This window comes from Thamnophis sirtalis, unplaced genomic scaffold (genome assembly GCF_051295495.1).
Source record: "Thamnophis sirtalis isolate CommonGarterSnake01/CBP01778 unplaced genomic scaffold, rThaSir2_p1.2 scaffold_1, whole genome shotgun sequence".
NCBI classification, from domain to species: Eukaryota; Metazoa; Chordata; class Lepidosauria; order Squamata; family Natricidae; genus Thamnophis; species Thamnophis sirtalis.
In genome coordinates, this window is record NW_028261381.1 from 51,299,402 (window position 1) to 51,316,490 (window position 17,089).

Here is a 17,089-nt window from a genome sequence, read left to right on the forward strand (position 1 = left end):
TCAACAGTAGTTTTAATTAATTTTAATTTCAAAATTAGTCTGAAACAAGGCTTACATCCTATCACAATGTAGAGCTAGTAACAACATTTCCTGGATATGCCTTGTTATCTTGACTGTTCTGCAAATAATCACTCAAATTAATTGTTGGCGATATAGGTACAGTTACTGCACTCCAGAATTTTTCTCTTATTAGATATATTGATAATAAGGGAGAGTGAAGGACTGGCCTGCTCAGGTGTTTTGTCTTGTTCAACCTAGACAGTCAATTCAAGCCTATGTACATCTTTCAAGAAAAGATGCCATACCAAATCAGAAAGTTGACTTAAAGAATAAGGGACTCTCATAAAAAATAATATGTGATTGGATGCAAACAGCAGTAAATTGATTCTTGAGATACAAGGTGCTTCTGCTGCTTTGAAGGAGATAGTGGTGTGTCAGTTCTTCAGTGGTTCAAGATAATTTTTCATCCCATCTCCAACCTTCCCTTTCTCAGTAAGGTTGTTGAGAAGTTTCAGAGCACCCTTAAGTAACAAATTATCTGGACCCATTGCAATTGGACAGAGCCACTACTTGATCACACTTGCTGATGACTCTCTGTGCATCCAGGATGGAAATGGTGAAACTCTTTTGATTCTTCTTGATCTATCAGCAGTTTTTGATACCATTGATAATGGTATCTTTCTAGACCAGCTAGGAATCTGGGAATGGAAAGCCTGGTATTGCAGTGGTTCTCCTCCTTTCTCCTTAGTCTTTTCCAGTCAGTGTTTTCAGGTAGGGAGAGATTCAATCTGAAGTTTCTGCTTCAGGGTGCTTGAGGACTTGAATTTCTTCAACAAAATCATAATCTATTCACAGAAACAGATACCATTACTGATATTGTTGATATTATTTTCTGATTCCATTCTTCAAAAATTTCCTTCAATATTTTCATTGTATTACACTCTGCATCATCTGACAGGTCTATATATCTTTCCTCCTTACTCCCTTCTAGTGTCTAGTTTTTGAAATTATTAATTAATTTATGTTATGTCTTATAGAAAACTTTCTGGAATAAAAGTGTATTTAGTTTTTTTGCTATTTATTTCAATTAAGTTCTTAACATTATGAATAAGATTTATTTTGTTCAGAATTAAAAGCAGACTCATAAGGCCTTTTCAAACTTGCCATCTCAAAGGTCTTTAGAAGTAGTTAATGAGCAATTTCCAAAAATGGAAGGTGAGGTTTGCGAAGTTAGTTTCCTTTAAAAATCTCCACTGTGTTTTTGAGCAATATGGCTAGTCCCATTCCATTAAAAATGGTTTTAATAGCACTACGGCCCAGAGTCTTCTTTGACTTGGGGTAGTTATGTAAAAATAATAAACAAACAAACAAACAAACAAATAAATAAATAAATAAATAAATAAATAAAACATAGCAATAAATTCCTTCCTTCCCTAAACGGGAAATCTCTGTGTTACTCCAAAACATGTTGTGTTTTTGTGCTAATATTAGGCCTATTAAATATGGCAATTAATGAAGCTTTATAGCAGAACTGTGTTGATTATGAAATGTTGGAACTATAACAGTTATGGGCTGGAGAGTGACAATTTTACATAGAACTATATAAATGAGTTACTGTTTTCAGTATATATATAGTTTGGTCATAGGACATGTTTGAGAACGTTCTTTACAAAGCAGAAAGAATTTAGCATTTTTTCCTACTTCTCCCAGGGATGTTTGGGAGAAATTGAATACCCCTGGCCCTCAAAGTGATATAAATGTTATTTTTGTGGTAAGAAGCTAAATGGGTACCCTCTAGAACATGGGTCCTCAAACTACGGCCCACGGACCAGATGTGGCCCGCCGAAGCCATTAATCAAGCCTATTCAGGACCACAAGGCTTCCCCCACGGACATCACCCTGCCCACCCTTCAGCTGAGTGCAGGACTTACCTTCACAAGCCCTGCAGGCTGGAAATGAAAGGTGAGGCCAACAAGTTTAGCCTGCAGACTGCTTCTGGAGGTGAGAGGTGAAAAATGGCCCGTTTTTCACCTCCCCCACCTCCAGAAGATAGATAGAGAGAGAGAGAGAGACAGAGCAGGGGTGCACTCTGGCAGGCATTATTGCCAGTTCACTTGTGTGTGTGCTTCATGTGCGTGCGCTTGAGACCCACTGTGCACACATGCACAGTGCAATTAAAATTGTTCTGCGCATGCTCAGAACTGAAAAACAAGATGGTGGCACTAACTGCGGTATTTGGGGAACCAGTTCCAGTGATCCAGGCCACCAAACCACTACCAGTTCAGCCAAACCAGGCCGAACTGGTAGGAACCCACCACTGAAACAAAGAGAGAGGGAGGGAGAGAGTGAAAGAAAGAAAGAGATAGAGAAAGACAGAGAGATTTTTCAAGCTCCTTGGGGCTGAGAAAAATTACTGCAAAACTGAGTTTCCTGAAGTGGACCATTGGACTCCTAAACAACTGAAAAAACGATCTAGTAGAAAGAAAAAGCAACCAAAAGAGCAACATGCAAACAAAAGCAAATAAAACACCACCAGGAGCAAATCAAATTAAACTTTAATTTGTATGCATTGTTCAATGGACTGTTAAATTGGCCACACCCACCAAGTTACATGACCTAGCCACACCCATCCAGTCACATGACCACCTAGCCACGCCCACCCAGCCAATCCGGACCCCCTAACAGTCTGAGGGATCGTGAATTGGCCCCCTGTTTAAAAAGTGCGGACCCTGCTCTAGAAGAAGCATGATGAAAAATAATATTAAACTGTTGTATTTTTCTAATTTATTTAACAGAATAACAGAGTTGGGGAGAGATCTTTGAGTCTTCTAGTCCAATTCCCTGCTCAAGTACCATTCCCGACAAATACATTGTCCAATCTCTTCTTAAAAACTTTCAGTGTTGGAGCACCCACAGCTTCTGGAAGCAAATCGTTCCGCTGATTAATTTTCTGTCAGGAAATTTTCCTTAGTTCTAGGTTGGTCCTCTCCTTGATTACTTTCCATCCATTGCTTCTTGTCTTGCCTTCAGGTGCTTTTTTGTAATTTATTTTTATCTTGTGAGTAGAAACTGTTTACAGGAACACAACACAACTGTTTCTCCTATGCTTTTCTAAGACTCTGTCTTCAAATGGAAGCTGGGTTTGACTTGGCATCGGTATTTTTATCCAAAGAATATTTTTTACAAAGCATTAACAAAGAATAGCATTCAATCATGAGAATCTGTTTGTGAAGTGACAACCCCAAATGTTTTACCACCTTAGTGAAAGCTCAGACCTGCCTATAAAATTTGTGTATGTGTGCCTGAGCAATGTATATTATTCAGCTATGGTCTGCCACCTCAATATTATATTATATTAATTAAAGCACTGGGAGCAATAAGAGAACTTGTTTTATATGCCTTCTGAGCTTTATTTCTGCCTCAACGATTTCTGTATTTTTAATCAAATATTCCAGATTTATCTGATGACTCCTTAAATTGTGGAGTACCCCAGGGTAGTGGTAAACTTGTATTTCCCCAACCAAATGTTAAAGACTATGGTTTGATCTTCCCCTTTTTCCCTTCTCTTGCTTTCTATAGGAATACAAAACCTGCAGCCCAGAGGCCTGCCCAGAAGTCCGGAGAAGCACACCCTGGACCCCTTGGACCCCTACCAATATTACTCAAAGTGGGGCCCGCCAAGAGCAGCGCTTCCGTTACACCTGTCGTGCTCAGCTGGCTGACCCCCATGACCTACAGTTTGGCAGAAAGAAGACAGAGAGTCGGTTTTGCCCCAATGATGGCTCCGCAGTTTGTGACACAGATTGTATGTCTTGCCAGAAGGCAGACAACTTTAATCTCCTTGTTTCAGATAGGGGAAGCCTGGGTGGATGAGACAGAGGTTGGATAAGCACCAACCTGGGCTGCTAGTAGAAGAGCAGATCAAAGCCAGCTGGTAGAGATGATGAATTCTAGGAAATTAGAATGCATGAAACTCAAAGGATGCAGTGGGAGCTTCTTAATTTCTTTGTTTATAAAGGCGCCCATCTCAAAATTCTCCAGGAGCATAAGAATTCCTTTTACTAAGTATAATCACTCCCAGTACATAAGTTGATTAGCTGATTAATCATCCCATATGCTACTTGTACTTACTTATTTTGTGAGTGTTTTATTGTTTTAATGTTTTTAAAATTGTTTTGTTTTATAATTTTAAAATAGTAAGTTGCCCAGAGTCACTTGTAGGTATGGGCAGCAATAGAAATTGATTGAATGAATGAATGAATGAATGAATGAATCAATCAATCAATCAATCAATCAATCAATCTACATCAGGTATCCCAGAAGAAACTGGCAGTGAGTGTCACATTCTGATTACATGTAAAAGTATTGTAATCAGAATTATCTATAATAGTGGCTCCCCAATGTTTTGGGCGGCAGAGACCGGTTCCCGGAGGGGATGTTTTCTGCAGACTGAAGGGAGGCATGGTTTCGTCCGCTGCCTGGATCCCATAGCTACATGGATGTTTTGCTCATTTATGCAGACTGATTCCTAATGAACCATGGGCCAATACCAGTCTGTGGGCTGGGAATTGGGGACCCGTGATCTACAGTATGAAGTGACTAGATGAAATCTTTTTGTTTGTCTACTTACCGAACTTCCATTCTTTTTGCTCATTATTTGATGAGCAGAGCCTTTATTTGCAATAATGTGCACATTTGCAGGCTTGACATGTTTTTAAAAGGGCGAGGCTTCATTTTATGGGAACAGCCATGAGAAACATTTATGAATTTATATGTGATTGGGATTTCTTTGTCACTTAGATGACAAAGCATTTATTAAGTGTCCTAATATACTTTCCAGAAGCATTCTGTCTCTGGTTCACATAGGCTAGTAAACTGCATCCTTGGGGGTCTCCTGTTTATTTATTAAGTCATTTGCCAACAGATAGACTTTATCATCAACAACTGACCAAAAAAGACATTTCAAGATCATGATGAAAAACTCAATTAAGAAATCATTGGTTATGGGAAAGGCAATTTCCATGCTAGGAATCAGAGGGGAGATTCGTAAAATCTTAGCTATCAGTATCTTATATACTCAATAGGATATATTTTGCACAGTTTTGGTTGCTGTGTCCCCAAATGATACCATATTGCTGAAAGAACCAGAAAGAGTTCCAAAGCAGCCTGATGCCTGAGAAAACTCCATTATAAGGAAAGATTTGCATCTTTTAGTTTAGGAAAAGAAGGAATAATGAGAGAATTATTAAATATTACTTATATAATGCTGAAACATGTTTGAAAGATAAGGATAATTTCTTAAATATTGTATAACTAAGGTGGGTATAATTATGTTACCACAAGATTGTAGCATTGGTTTGTTTTCTATTTGTTCTTCTCATTTCTGCTGGCTGAGTATTTTGGGAACAGGATGGTTGATGAGATATCTTTCCCACCAAAACTGTTAAATTTTGTCCTAGTTTTTCCCAGAGGTAATCATGCCATCTCCTTTATGATGTCTTCATTAATGTAAAGAATGTAATTATTTTATTATCAGTGTGTGCTATCAAAGCATAAAAATGTAGATGAGATCCTTTCTCTGGTGCTTACTCAGCACCAGACATTGGCAGAAAATCAGAACTAAAATGGTTCTTGCCTTGGGAGTGCAGTACTAAGGAAGGTGGGCATATATTAGTTAAGAAGACCAAGCTGAATTTGATCTATGACATACCTCAGGAAGAGGAAATGGAAACTGTGCTTCAAAATTAAGGTAGCTGATCTATCAATATCTAATGAGATGTATCCTGAATTATTTAACAACTTATTTTAATTTATTATAATGGTTAACAGCTCATAATTTCTGATTGCCTTTGTACAGGAGGCCAGTTTCTAAAAAATGTAGGCACAAGCTTTTCCTCTTATTTATTTATTGATTTCATTCTGCCCATTTGTGTAAGATCAGATTACAACCTGGCCAGTAATTTTTGCTGCCCGGGTCAGGACCTCCTTGCCCTGTTTTCAAGAAAGAGAGGTGGAAAGAGTATACCCTCTTTTCAGTATATCCGGTTTTTATGGTGCCTTAAGCATTGCATTAAACTGCAAAACTTTGAACTTGGAGCAGAGTTAAAAACAAAACAAAAACAAAGAGGGCCAAGAGATGATTTATTTTACAATGCTTTGCCTACTTGAAATGGAGATCAGATGTAATTCATTGTGTAATAGAGAAAGTTGTAGCTTGTCCCATTACCAGAAGGACATTAGATGCCCATCCTATCAGCTTTGCCTGGATTTTCTGTGTATATATCGTTGCCCTACTAGTATATTTAATTGCCACCTTTTATTTCTCTCCCCAACTAGCTCTAGTTGATGATCTTCTGAAGAGTGGCAAGACCTCTATCCGGATTATCAATGGTGGCTGGTCCTTTTGGGGTGGATGGTCATCTTGTACCAGGGATTGTGAACTGGGCTTCAGAACCAGGAAGCGAATGTGCACCAATCCAGAACCCAAGAATGGTGGTGTTCCTTGCATAGGATCAGCAATGGAATATCAGGATTGTAACCCACACCCTTGCCCAGGTAAGCCTTTTTTTATTTAGCATGTAAGCAAGAATATTGGTATTGAAAGCATTGGACCACCTCTCTACAAAATGACTTGTATTGTTTCACTGTACCATCCTAATTTCCCAGGCTGGTCTAAAATATTCAGACCAGAGGTGGGTTCCTACCGGTTCGGACCGGTTTGGCCAAATAGGTAGTAACTCGACCGGACAAGTAACCCTACTAGTTTTATCCTGGGTGCCTCCATCTTTATTTTCTGTTCTGCACATGCGTAGAACAATCTTCATTGAAAAAATGTAATCCCCCCCCCTTTTTTTTAATGGTGTGCACATGCCAGTCCCAGAGAACTCCCAAAGATGGGCTGTTTTTTTGCAAAAACGGAGGTGTTTTTGCCTTCTCCCAGCCCTGCTGAAGCCTGCAGAGTGTTCCTGGGGGCTAGGGAGGACAAAAACAGTTTTTCTTACTGGGTAGTTTGCAGGCGCTCCCTTAGGTCCAGTGAGGCTGGAGCCCCCTCTCCTCTGTCAAAACTTTTCACCATCATTTTAATGGAAATGGCTTGGGGAGGGGGTCATGTGACTGAGTGTGTGTGAGTGATGTCAAGTTGGCCACGCACACTCAGTCACATGCCCCCCCATCTAGCCACACCCACCAAACCGGTAGTAAAAAAATTTGAAACCCACCCCTGATTCCGACCACTATGACAGCATACTGCCTGCATTTTAAAATAATATCAAAGTTGCTACTACTCCAGAATAGTTCAGATTGATCCTTTCTTTACTGGTATTGGCATTTTCACACAGAACAAAGTGCTTTGTCAATTGCAGTGGTTCATACATTAAAATATTGATTTTAATCCTTAAAACTCTATATTGCTCATGGTCAGATTTTCTCAAAGACTGTTTCCCCATGTATTTACCTACTTGTACTATTAAGGTCTTCTTTTGAGGTTTTCTCTGAATGCATTGACTAAGTAAAACAAGGGAAATAATGTCTTAGACAGGGAAAATATGTTCAGAAGTATTTTTGGAGGTAGTGTCCTTGTTGCAGCCACCTGGACCCTTATTCCCCTTTTACCACGCTATTGGGGAAAGAAGATACTCTACCTCCCTGGTTCCACGTTGGCTCTGTTTTGCCTATTTTGACTGCTGTGTTTCTGACCCACGAACTTACGTACGGACTCACTCGCACAATACCATCATCTTTTCTAACAACTGTGCAACCCTTCTCTTTCGTGTGTGGTATGCATGTGTATGTTTGTGAGCGAATGAATCCCACTTTCTTTTAAATTAGTTTAATCCCTATTTTATTATTATATTGTTGTACTTTTTAACCTATTGTGGGGTATGTATGAGGTGAATGACTGTCTGGTGCACATGAGGGGATTGAAGGTGCGGCCCGGAGCCCCCTCCACTGAGTGCAATAGCAGAAGTGGATGGGGGCCCGGTTCCACCCCTCAACCTGGAGTGTCTGGTTTGAATGGCCTGCCGAGAGGAACGGGGGCCTTGGGAGATAGAGGGGGGTCTGCGGGTGCGGGAGTAGGCCGGAGCATTATGCTCATCACTGGGAGGAGCAGGTACGACGGGAGCTTCAGGGCGAGCCGTTACCAGGGAAGGAGGGTCCGCTACGTCACAGCGATCCCTCCTTCCGGCCCTGTTAGCTCCACTCCAGGACCAGATGGCGAGAGTTGCCAGGGCCCTGGTCTCAGGCTGCTGTTGCTAAATGCCAGGTCTGTGGTTCACAAAGCTCCCCTTGTCCGAGACCTAATATTAGACAAGGGGGCAGACCTGGCATGTATTACTGAAACCTGGCTGGGGCAGGAGGGAGGAGTCCCCCTCACTGAAATGTGCCCAGAAGGATTTCAGGTGCTCCATCAGCCGCGACACCGGGGAAGGGGTGGGGGAGTGGCAGTCATCATCCGAGGGTCATTACTTCCTCATAGGATCCCTGCTCCGGAGCTTGTCGGGTGTGAGTCCCTGTTGGTGAAGTTGGACCTTGGGGGTCAAGTGGGCTTGTTGCTAATGTACCTACCTAGCAACAGCATTACAACAGCCCTCCCTGTGCTCCTCAAGTCAGTAGCCGAGCTAGCGGTTGAGTTCCCCAGGCTTATTGTTCTGGGGGATTTCAACCTGCCTTCGCTCGGCGAACGCTCTGATGGGGTGCAGGAGTTCAGCTTCCATGACAGCCATGTACTTGACCCAAGTAATTCTGGGTCCGACTCATACAGCGGGTCGATCAATATTCCATCACTCAGGCTGGGGGGTCAAATTCTATACCCCTCAGAGAGGGTTCGCAACTTGGGAGTCCTCCTGGATCCATAGCTATCGTTTGACCACCACCTGATGGCTGTGACCAGGGGGGCATTCGCCCAGGTTCGCCTGGTGCGCCAGTTGCGACCCTACCTGAATCGGGAGGCTCTCACAACAGTCACTCGGGCCCTTGTGACCTCTAGGCTGGAATACTGCAATGTGCTCTACATGGGGCTGCCCTTGAAGAGCATCCGGCGACTTCAGCTAGTGCAGAACGCGGCCGCGCGAGCGATTGTGGGTGCACCTCGGTTCACCCACATAACACCTATCCTCCGCGAGCTGCGCTGGCTACCTGTCGATCTCCGGATGCGCTTCAAGGTGCTATTAGTCACCCATAAAGCCCTGCATGGTAGTGGATCTGGATACTTGAGAGACCGCCTTCTGCCAATTACCTCCCTGCGACCAATTAGATCTCATAGATTGGGCCTCCTCCATATTCCATCGGCCAGCCAGTGCCGGCTGGCAACTACAAGGAGGAGGGCCTTCTCAGTAGTAGCCCCGACCCTTTGGAACGAGCTCCCCGTGGAGATTCGTACCCTCTCCACCGTCCAGGCCTTCCGCACAGCCCTTAAGAACTGGCTAGCCCGTCAGGCCTGGGGACAAGGATAGCCGCCCCTTCCGAATGATGAATGTATGTTGCTTATTACTTTTATTATATGTGTCTACGTCATTGTTTGTATTCCCCCTCCCTGATTTTATGTGAGCCGCCCTGAGTCCCCTCAGGGAAAAGGGCGGCCTACAAATGTTAATAAACATCTAAACATCTAAACACACGATTGACCTCGTATTTCTCTTGGAGCAGTGGAGACGTGATCTAGATTTGAAGGGCATTAAGACCTTGCCCTTGTCATGGTCTGATCACTTCCTACTGAGGCTTGACTTTCGGAAACCAATCCCCCACTGTAGGGAGGGGGAACCAATTAGGTGGTTCCGCCCCAGGCACCTGATGGACCCTATGGGATTTCAGACGGCGCTTGGTGAAATACCTGACGCTCTCATCCACAGTCCGGCGGAGTCCTTGGTCGCTGCTTGGAATACAGTAGCGGCGGAGGTTCTAAACCGGATTGCGCCTTTACGGCCTCTCCGCGGTAGTGGATCCAGGAGGGCTCCTTGGTTCACTGAGGAACTCTGGGAGATGAAGTGCCAAAAGAGACGCCTAGAGCGACGCTGGAGAGCCAGTAACTCTGAATCTGACCAAACACAATTAAGAGCCTTTATTAGGACTTATCTAGTGGTGATACAGGCGGCAAAATGTGCGCATTTTTCCGCTCTTATTGCATCCGCAGAATTGCGCCCAGCCGCCCTGTTTAGAATAGCCCGCTCCCTCTTGAAAGGGAGGGATGCAGACGACCCTTTACAGGGTAGAGCTGAGGAATTTGTCCAGTTTCTGTTGGATAAAATCGCTCGGATTCAGACGGACCTGGACTCCAATTGGACGGTACCAGCCGAGGCGCTGGGGGAAAGTCTTGAGTGGATTTTATGGAGCGAGTTTCAACTTGTCGCTCCTGAGGAAGTGGACAAGGCCATGGGAGCGGTGAGTGCCTCCACCTGTGTACTGGACCCGTGTCCCTCCTGGCTGGTTCGACCAGACAATTGTTAACACCTCTCTTCGGGAGGGATCCTTCCCGCACCCCTTAAAGGATGCAGTGGTGAGACCCCTCCTGAAGAAACCTTCTCTGGACCCAGCCATTTTGAACAACTATCGTCCAGTCTCCAACCTCCCTTTCGTAGGGAAGGTTGTTGAGAAGGTGGTGGCCTTTCAACTCCGATGGACCTTGGATGAAACTGATTATCTGGATCCCTTTCAGTCGAGTTTCAGGCCTGGTTACGGCACAGAAACTGCTTTGGTTGCGCTGATCGATGATCTCTGGCGAGCCAGGGATAGGGGTCATTCCTCTATCCTAGTGCTTCTTGACCTCTCAGCAGCCTTCGATACCATCGACCATGGTATCCTTCTGCGATGGTTGCGAAAGGTGGGAGTGGGAGGCACTGTCCTACGGTGGTTCTCCTCCTAACTCTCAGACAGGTCGCAGTCGGTGTTGGTCAGAGGTCAGAGATCGACCCCTAGGCCCCTCAATTATGGGGTGCTGCAGGGCTCAGTCCTGTCCCCCCTCCTATTTAACATCTACATGAAGCCTCTGGGTGAAATCATATGCCGGCATGGGATTAAATACCACCAATATGCGGACGATACTCAACTGTATCTGTCCGCCCCATGCCAACTCAGCAAAGCAGTAGAAGTGATGTGCCAGTGCCTGGAGGCTGTCAGGGTCTGGATGGGAGCGAACAAGCTTGCACTCAATCCCGACAAGACTGAGTGGCTATTGATACTCCCTCCCAAGGATTGTCCAGTTATTCCATCTCTTAGCCTGGAGGGTGAAATTATACGCCCCTCAGAGAGGGTTCGCAATTTGGGAGTCCTCCTGGATCCGCAGCTGATGTTGGAACATCATTTGTCGGCTGTGACTGGGGGACCTTTGCCCAGGTTCGCCTGGTGCACCAGTTGCGACCCTATATGGACCAGGAGGCCTTTCAGATGGTCACTCACGCCCTCGTCACCTCAAGACTGGATTACTGTAACACGCTCTACATGGGGCTGCCCCTGAAGAGTGCTCGAAGACTGCAATTGGTCCAGAATGCAGCCGTGCAAGCGATAATGGGTTTACCTAGATACACCCATGTTACACCTATCCTCTGTGAGCTGCACTGGCTCCCCATTGGTCTCCAGACACACTTCAAGGTTCTAGTCATTATTTTTAAAGCCCTACATGGTTAACGACCTGGCTACCTGAGAGACCGCCTCCTGCCATTTACCTCCCAAAGACCGATAAGATCACAAAGATTGGGCCTCCTCCAGGTGCCATCGGCAGGTCAATGTCGGCTGGCGACCCCCTGGGGGAGGGCCTTCTCTGTTGCTGCCCTGACCCTATGGAATGATCTCCCAAAGAGATCCAGACCCTCACTACTCTTCCGGCCTTCCGTAAAGCTACTAAGACCTGGCTGTTCCGGCAGGCCTGGGGCTGTTGATCAGCATCCAGCCCCATTTTAAGTGGTATGTATGTTGTGTAATTTTAAATAACTGTATTTCTATTTTTAATTTTTATATTCCTTGGTTGTCTGTAAGCCGCCTAGAGTCCCCCTGGGAGTGAGCAGCATACAAATGCTAATAAACTTCCAAACTTCCAAACTTGTTAATTGAAAAATCTTCCAGAAAGCCTTGCATTATGACATTTTGAGTACTTTCAGTGAAGATGCTTGTATTCACTCAAATATATTTAAATCCATGTCTTACAGTCTTTTCATCTGAACATCTTCAGTGTTTAAATGATTTTTTTAAATGAGTTTCAGTAATTTATAATGTTTTACGTTGTCTTAATATTACATTTTTCTAACTCTCACATAGTGAACTTGTATTAATTGGCAGTTGTATAAAAATATAAAAAGTAAGACTAAAATCGTAACTATAGTGCCACCTATCTTTAAAATAATTTCACTATAACGTTTGGTCTGCCATTAATAGCAATAGCACTTAGACTTATATACCACTTCCCAGTGCTATACAGCCCTCTCTAAGTGGTTTACAAAGTCAACATATTGCCCCCAAAATCTATGTCCTCATTTTACCAATCTTTGAAGGCTGAGTCAACCTTGAGCCGGTCAGGATCAAACTCCTGGAGTGAGCAGTGAGTTAGCCTGCCATACTGCATTCTAACATTCTAACCACTGTACCACCACGGCTCTTATTGCTATTATTTGGATTGAAGTAGCCTAAACTCAGAGGTGCCTATTGGTTGTGTTCTATTTCATCTGCAGTGAAGGGCTCATGGTCCTGCTGGACTCCTTGGTCTCAGTGCTCAGCAACATGTGGAGGTGGACACTACCAGCGTACCCGGACCTGCACCAACCCAGCACCAACTAATGGGGAGGATATCTGCATTGGACTACACACAGAGGAAGCCCTCTGTAATACTCATCCATGTGAAGGTAGCAAACACTTTCGTTGTTCTTTACTTTTTGGAAAGTATAGTGCTTTCCAAAATTACTATGCAACACTAATAACTACTGTTTAACTACTGTTAAATGCTTAATATTATCTTCCCTATTGACACCTTCCAATTAAGTTGGAATTACAGAATTTCAATCAGCTGGAAGGCTGTCTTCTCAGCTGCTGATTGTCATCAGTTCTGCTGTATGAGATCTGATAACCTTAAAAGCCCATTGATGGAACAGAGCTGACAGGATTCTGTCATGCATCTTCACAGTTTTTTTAATATTAAAATTAAAAAAATATTCAGTATTCCACAAAGATGGTGATTCTATTGATAGCCTCGAAAGTGATGTTGTAACAGTTAGTCATAAAAGCATGACTGTACATTATCCGGTCCCAAATGGTTACTAAAAACAACTGTAACAGGAACATTTTATTTCAAGTTAGAAGCTAAAGGAGGAGGCTTTGAGGAAACTCAGAGAAACACAGTAAGAGTTTTTAGCTTACTTTGGTAAGTGAGGATGTTCTGTAAAATATTTCCTAGCATACACCTGGAAAGTTATGTTGATAATCTTATATGTCAATATGTTTTTGAACTACAACTTCAGAGCTGAATGTTCAGCTGAAGAATTTCATTCAAATCTTTAGCTCAGTATTTATCTCTTACACTTTTTCCCTAGTGTGACACTGAATCATCCTGCCTAATTTATCTTATTTCTGACATACATAATTTTAAGGAGGCTGGTCTGAATGGTCTGAATGGAGTTTATGCAATGAAGAAAGCATCCAATATCGTAGCCGTTTCTGTGAAATGCACAGCCCAGGATCTATTCAATGTGCAGGGAACAGTACACAGTATCAAGAATGTCTGTATAATGAGATCCCTGGTAAGTAGAGTTTGATATATTTCAGTACACTAGAGAGGCAAGAATTTGACTAGTTGATTAAATGTTAGGGTGAGCTTTCCTAGGGCAAAAAAAGTGGTTGTTACTTTTAATGTCAATAGGATGGTGTGTGCAGGTTGGTTTATTGAATTAATGGTTCCTTTTTCGTGTTTCATAAGCTTACATTCATAAGAAGACTGCATTTGGCAAATGCCAAATAATATTTGTATAAATATTATACAAATTAATGTATGATTATAGAGGGTAGGTACAAAAGAAACAATTTAGGAATAATCTATACTTTACAGGAGTATAATGATTTTGCAAATGGTGGGTTTTAGCTATGATTGATTAAACCATTTTCAAGAAGTTACTTGTCTCGTGTAGAATTTCAACTAACATCTATTTTATTTAGTGTATGGCTAAAATGTTAAAAAGCACATCAGTTACATTCTTAATGAGCAAATATGAAACTTTTATCTATTTACAAATTCAAAAGTAGGCTATATATTTAGGTTTATATGGGTGGGAAGGATCCTATGACTCATAAAGACAAGATATTCTGTACTACAAAAACATTATGTTTGCATTAAAGTTAGATGAATTTGGATGAATCAGATCAGTGACTAGCAGAGGAATGCTAGTCACTGGTAACATGAAAGTAAATGGTTAAAATACTGAGGTATATTCATTGCTTTGTCTGATGCAGCAAATTCCAAGAATAGGATTATTCTTCAGTTAAAAGATGTGAAATAAATAATATCATATAAGATATAATAAAGGGTGGGTTAGGGTGTTTAAACAGCTTTATTTATATGATAAATCTTTTAAATGTTCAGATGAAAGTTTTAGATGAAAGTTTTAAATGTTGTAAGTCACCCAGGGTCACCTATGCATGACTTGGGTGGTTATATAAATTTATTTAATAAATAGCTAGCTAGCTTGGAGTCGGGAGGCAAAAACATAGTATGTGTGCTATATTACCCACCTGTGGCATTCAAATGTTTTGTAAATGCAATTTGAATTGTTCTGCTCATTTCTTTGAGGTGTGTGTGTGTGTGTGTGTGTGTGTGATTTGTGCACAGGTGTTTCCAGAATAGAATACTATTATATTTGACTAGTTCTCAATCTTATCCACATTTCTGTTCTAACAGGAAACATGTTCTTTTCAAGAAGGGTTTTTTTTTTGTATGATATTTCATTCTGTATTTTTCACCAGATCGCTGAAAGAGCTCCTTGTTTGCAGCAGAAATTAACTTGCCACGTAGTGAGCAAAATCATTTTAATTGCCTGTACACTGTCGCAGATGACAAAAGTGATGTTTCCCCCTCCCTTTTTTTCATTTTGTTTAGTAATCCTGCCAGCATCAAGCATTGATGAGAGCACGAACTGTGGAGGTAGAGTACAGCTAACTATAGATCTTGCATTTATCTTAACATGCCTACTCTTTTCTGGGATGCATCAACCAAACCATTAATCTGTGTGATTCACATCCTGTTGATATCCCTAATTCCACTGGAGTCTCCTTATCAGAGTTGGGAGGAAAAGTATTTTGATGTAGATGTGAGATTCTCAGAATAATTAATTACTAGGGAAATCTGAAACCTTTCTGGTGTAACTCCTTTTTCATTGAACTAGAAAAAGATTCTGTGTTTTCCTTAGTACTCTCTTAATGGTAGATTTGTCACTGGGTGTCTCTACACACAAATTATTGCTGTTCTTCAGTTCAAGTAAAACTTTGAGTTTTAGGAGAAGCATTAAAAAAAATCTTCTAATTTGCAAATTTGAGGTCAGTTTTGTAATACGTGTTATTTTTATTTTTAAAAAGGACATGTTTTATTTAGAAATTCACATTCACTTAGTTAGAAATTGTTAGTGTACATTAAAAGTGAGTAAATCCAAATACCATATTTTTTGGAGTATATGATGCACCAAAGTATAAAACGCACCAAGATTTTGAAGAGGCAAATTTTTTTAAAGAAAGATTTTTTACTCTGCAGACCTCCCCAAAATGCCCCATTTTTCATGAAAACGGGCCTGTTTTTCATTAAAAAAAGGGCATGCATAGCCTTTGCTTATATAATGCTTCTTGGGGCGGGGGGCGGGGGGACAAAAACAAGCAAAAAAGGCCAATTTTTCATGAAAATGGGCCCGTTTTTTGTCAAAAAAAGGGCATGCTTAGGCTTTAGGAGGCTTATATAGTGCTTCTGGGCGCTGGGGGCAAAAATGGCCTGTTTTTCACTCATTTTAGCCCTCCCCAGCCCCCAGGAGCACTCTGGAAGCCTCCTAAAGGCTATGCATGGCCATTTTTGCAAAGGGGGAGGGGTTTCAGGTGGCTAAAATTCTGTATTCAGTGTATAAGATGCACCCAGATTTTCAGCCTCTTTTGAGGGAAAAAGGTGTGTCTTATGCTCCGAAAAATATGTACATTCAACCATTGAGATCCCCTCCCATACCTCTTTTCCACCTACACCCTTCATTCTCTTTCTAGTTAACTTCATTAACTGTCCTGGGTTCTATAATTTCCTTCACTTTTCCCTATTTCCCATTAACTAGGTACCATTCTAAAAATCCTGAAAATTGTAGTTCTCCACATTGCTTACTTCTTTATCAAATGTATTTACCATCCATCTTGTGGTTCAAGGCTCTACTCCTTCTAAGAAATGCCCATGTTTTCTGAAGAAATAAATAAACTGAAGAATATGACCTTCGACATGTTGCCAACTTCCATTGCAGAAAGCCTCAATATAGCTCCAGAGGGTTGTTGTTGTTGTTGTTTTGTTTTTTTGTTTTTGTTTTGGAGTGGTAAAGTACTTAGCAGATGGGAAAAAATTGTCTGCTAAGAAATCAGGCACCATGCTTACCCATGCAATGGGTCATATGCTTCTCTTCGAAAGCCTCAGGGTGGCAGGAAGCTTTGGGTCAACCCTTGTAAGCAGGAAAGCAAAAGAGGAGTAATTGGACTCAACAGCCGTGATGCTTGAAGAACAAGAATGGCAGGGAGTCTTCTTTGGCCTGCAAGATTGAAGTTTTTTATTTCGATTTTCCTTCCACAGAACTCTTAAATGTGCCTCGTGTTTTAAATATTCTTTTTACATTAGCCTTTGATCTACTTAGGCTGCTTATCACAGTAGTAAACCTGTTACTGAGAACAGTAAAAATACTAGCTTCTAGGATGTGAGACGCTAGGGGCATCAGGATAATTGATATAATCAGAATGCAGTAATTTTTTCAGCTGCCTATAGCACTGGGCCCTTCTTTATCAAGGTGAAATACATCGTTAAAAATCTACCTATAAATCCCAGGGGTACCAAGGCAAGGCAGCCCTTGTAAGATCTGGATTGCCTTAAAAAGTTGCCAATCACTAAGGTTTA

The 17,089-nt window shown here is 41.9% G+C and overlaps 1 protein-coding gene across 7 annotated transcripts in view; it reads left to right on the top strand.

Annotated features, from left to right (window-relative positions):
- Positions 1–17,089, top strand: part of SEMA5B (semaphorin 5B) — a 596,333-nt gene that overhangs the window by 560,093 nt on the left and 19,151 nt on the right. For all 7 annotated transcript variants that reach the window (XM_087711803.1, XM_087711804.1, XM_087711802.1 and 4 more), the window contains 5 exons: positions 3,580–3,805; positions 6,337–6,555; positions 12,657–12,827; positions 13,569–13,718; positions 15,068–15,112. In XM_087711803.1, coding sequence (XP_087567929.1) covers positions 3,580–3,805; positions 6,337–6,555; positions 12,657–12,827; positions 13,569–13,718; positions 15,068–15,112 — 811 coding nt within the window. The remainder of the gene's footprint in view (positions 1–3,579; positions 3,806–6,336; positions 6,556–12,656; positions 12,828–13,568; positions 13,719–15,067; positions 15,113–17,089) is intronic.